Here is a 346-nt window from a genome sequence, read left to right as displayed (position 1 = left end):
TACATCCACCCCCTCATGAGCATATGGGTCTGGAAGCAAGTATTGCCTACTTGGGTGATGACATCAAAAGATTTGCTGATCTTTGCAATGAATTGGCATTTAAAATGTGGACGTCCCTTACAGGCAAAGGAATGATCTCATCCAGGAGTCTTGTTCTGTCCCCATTCGCAGCTATATCAACATTGGCAATGGTGTTCCTAGGAGCAAGAGGACCTACATCTGGTCAAATGAATGACATACTCAAACTAGACGATATGGTGAGCTTCAACCCACATCAAGTGTTGCAAAATGTCACGGATTCTGTTGTACATGCGAAACGTAATGGAATCGACACTGCCGCATTCGT

General features: G+C 44.2%; 1 protein-coding gene across 1 annotated transcript; it reads left to right on the top strand.

Annotated features, from left to right (window-relative positions):
- Nucleotides 1-5: 5 nt before the first annotated feature.
- LOC108254418 (ovalbumin-like) lies at nt 6-335 on the top strand (the record flags this gene model as incomplete). Its single annotated transcript, XM_017449410.2, has 1 exon — nt 6-335. A coding segment is annotated over one exon (330 nt), but the record flags the coding sequence as incomplete, so codon positions are not given.
- Between the last annotated feature and the right edge of the window lie 11 nt (nt 336-346).

The sequence above is a fragment of the Diaphorina citri genome, unplaced genomic scaffold (genome assembly GCF_000475195.1).
Source record: "Diaphorina citri unplaced genomic scaffold, Diaci psyllid genome assembly version 1.1 scaffold83981, whole genome shotgun sequence".
Lineage (NCBI taxonomy): Eukaryota > Metazoa > Arthropoda > Insecta > Hemiptera > Psyllidae > Diaphorina > Diaphorina citri.
The sequence above is the reverse complement of the archived record's forward strand: the minus strand, read 5'-3'. Positions and strand labels throughout refer to the sequence as shown.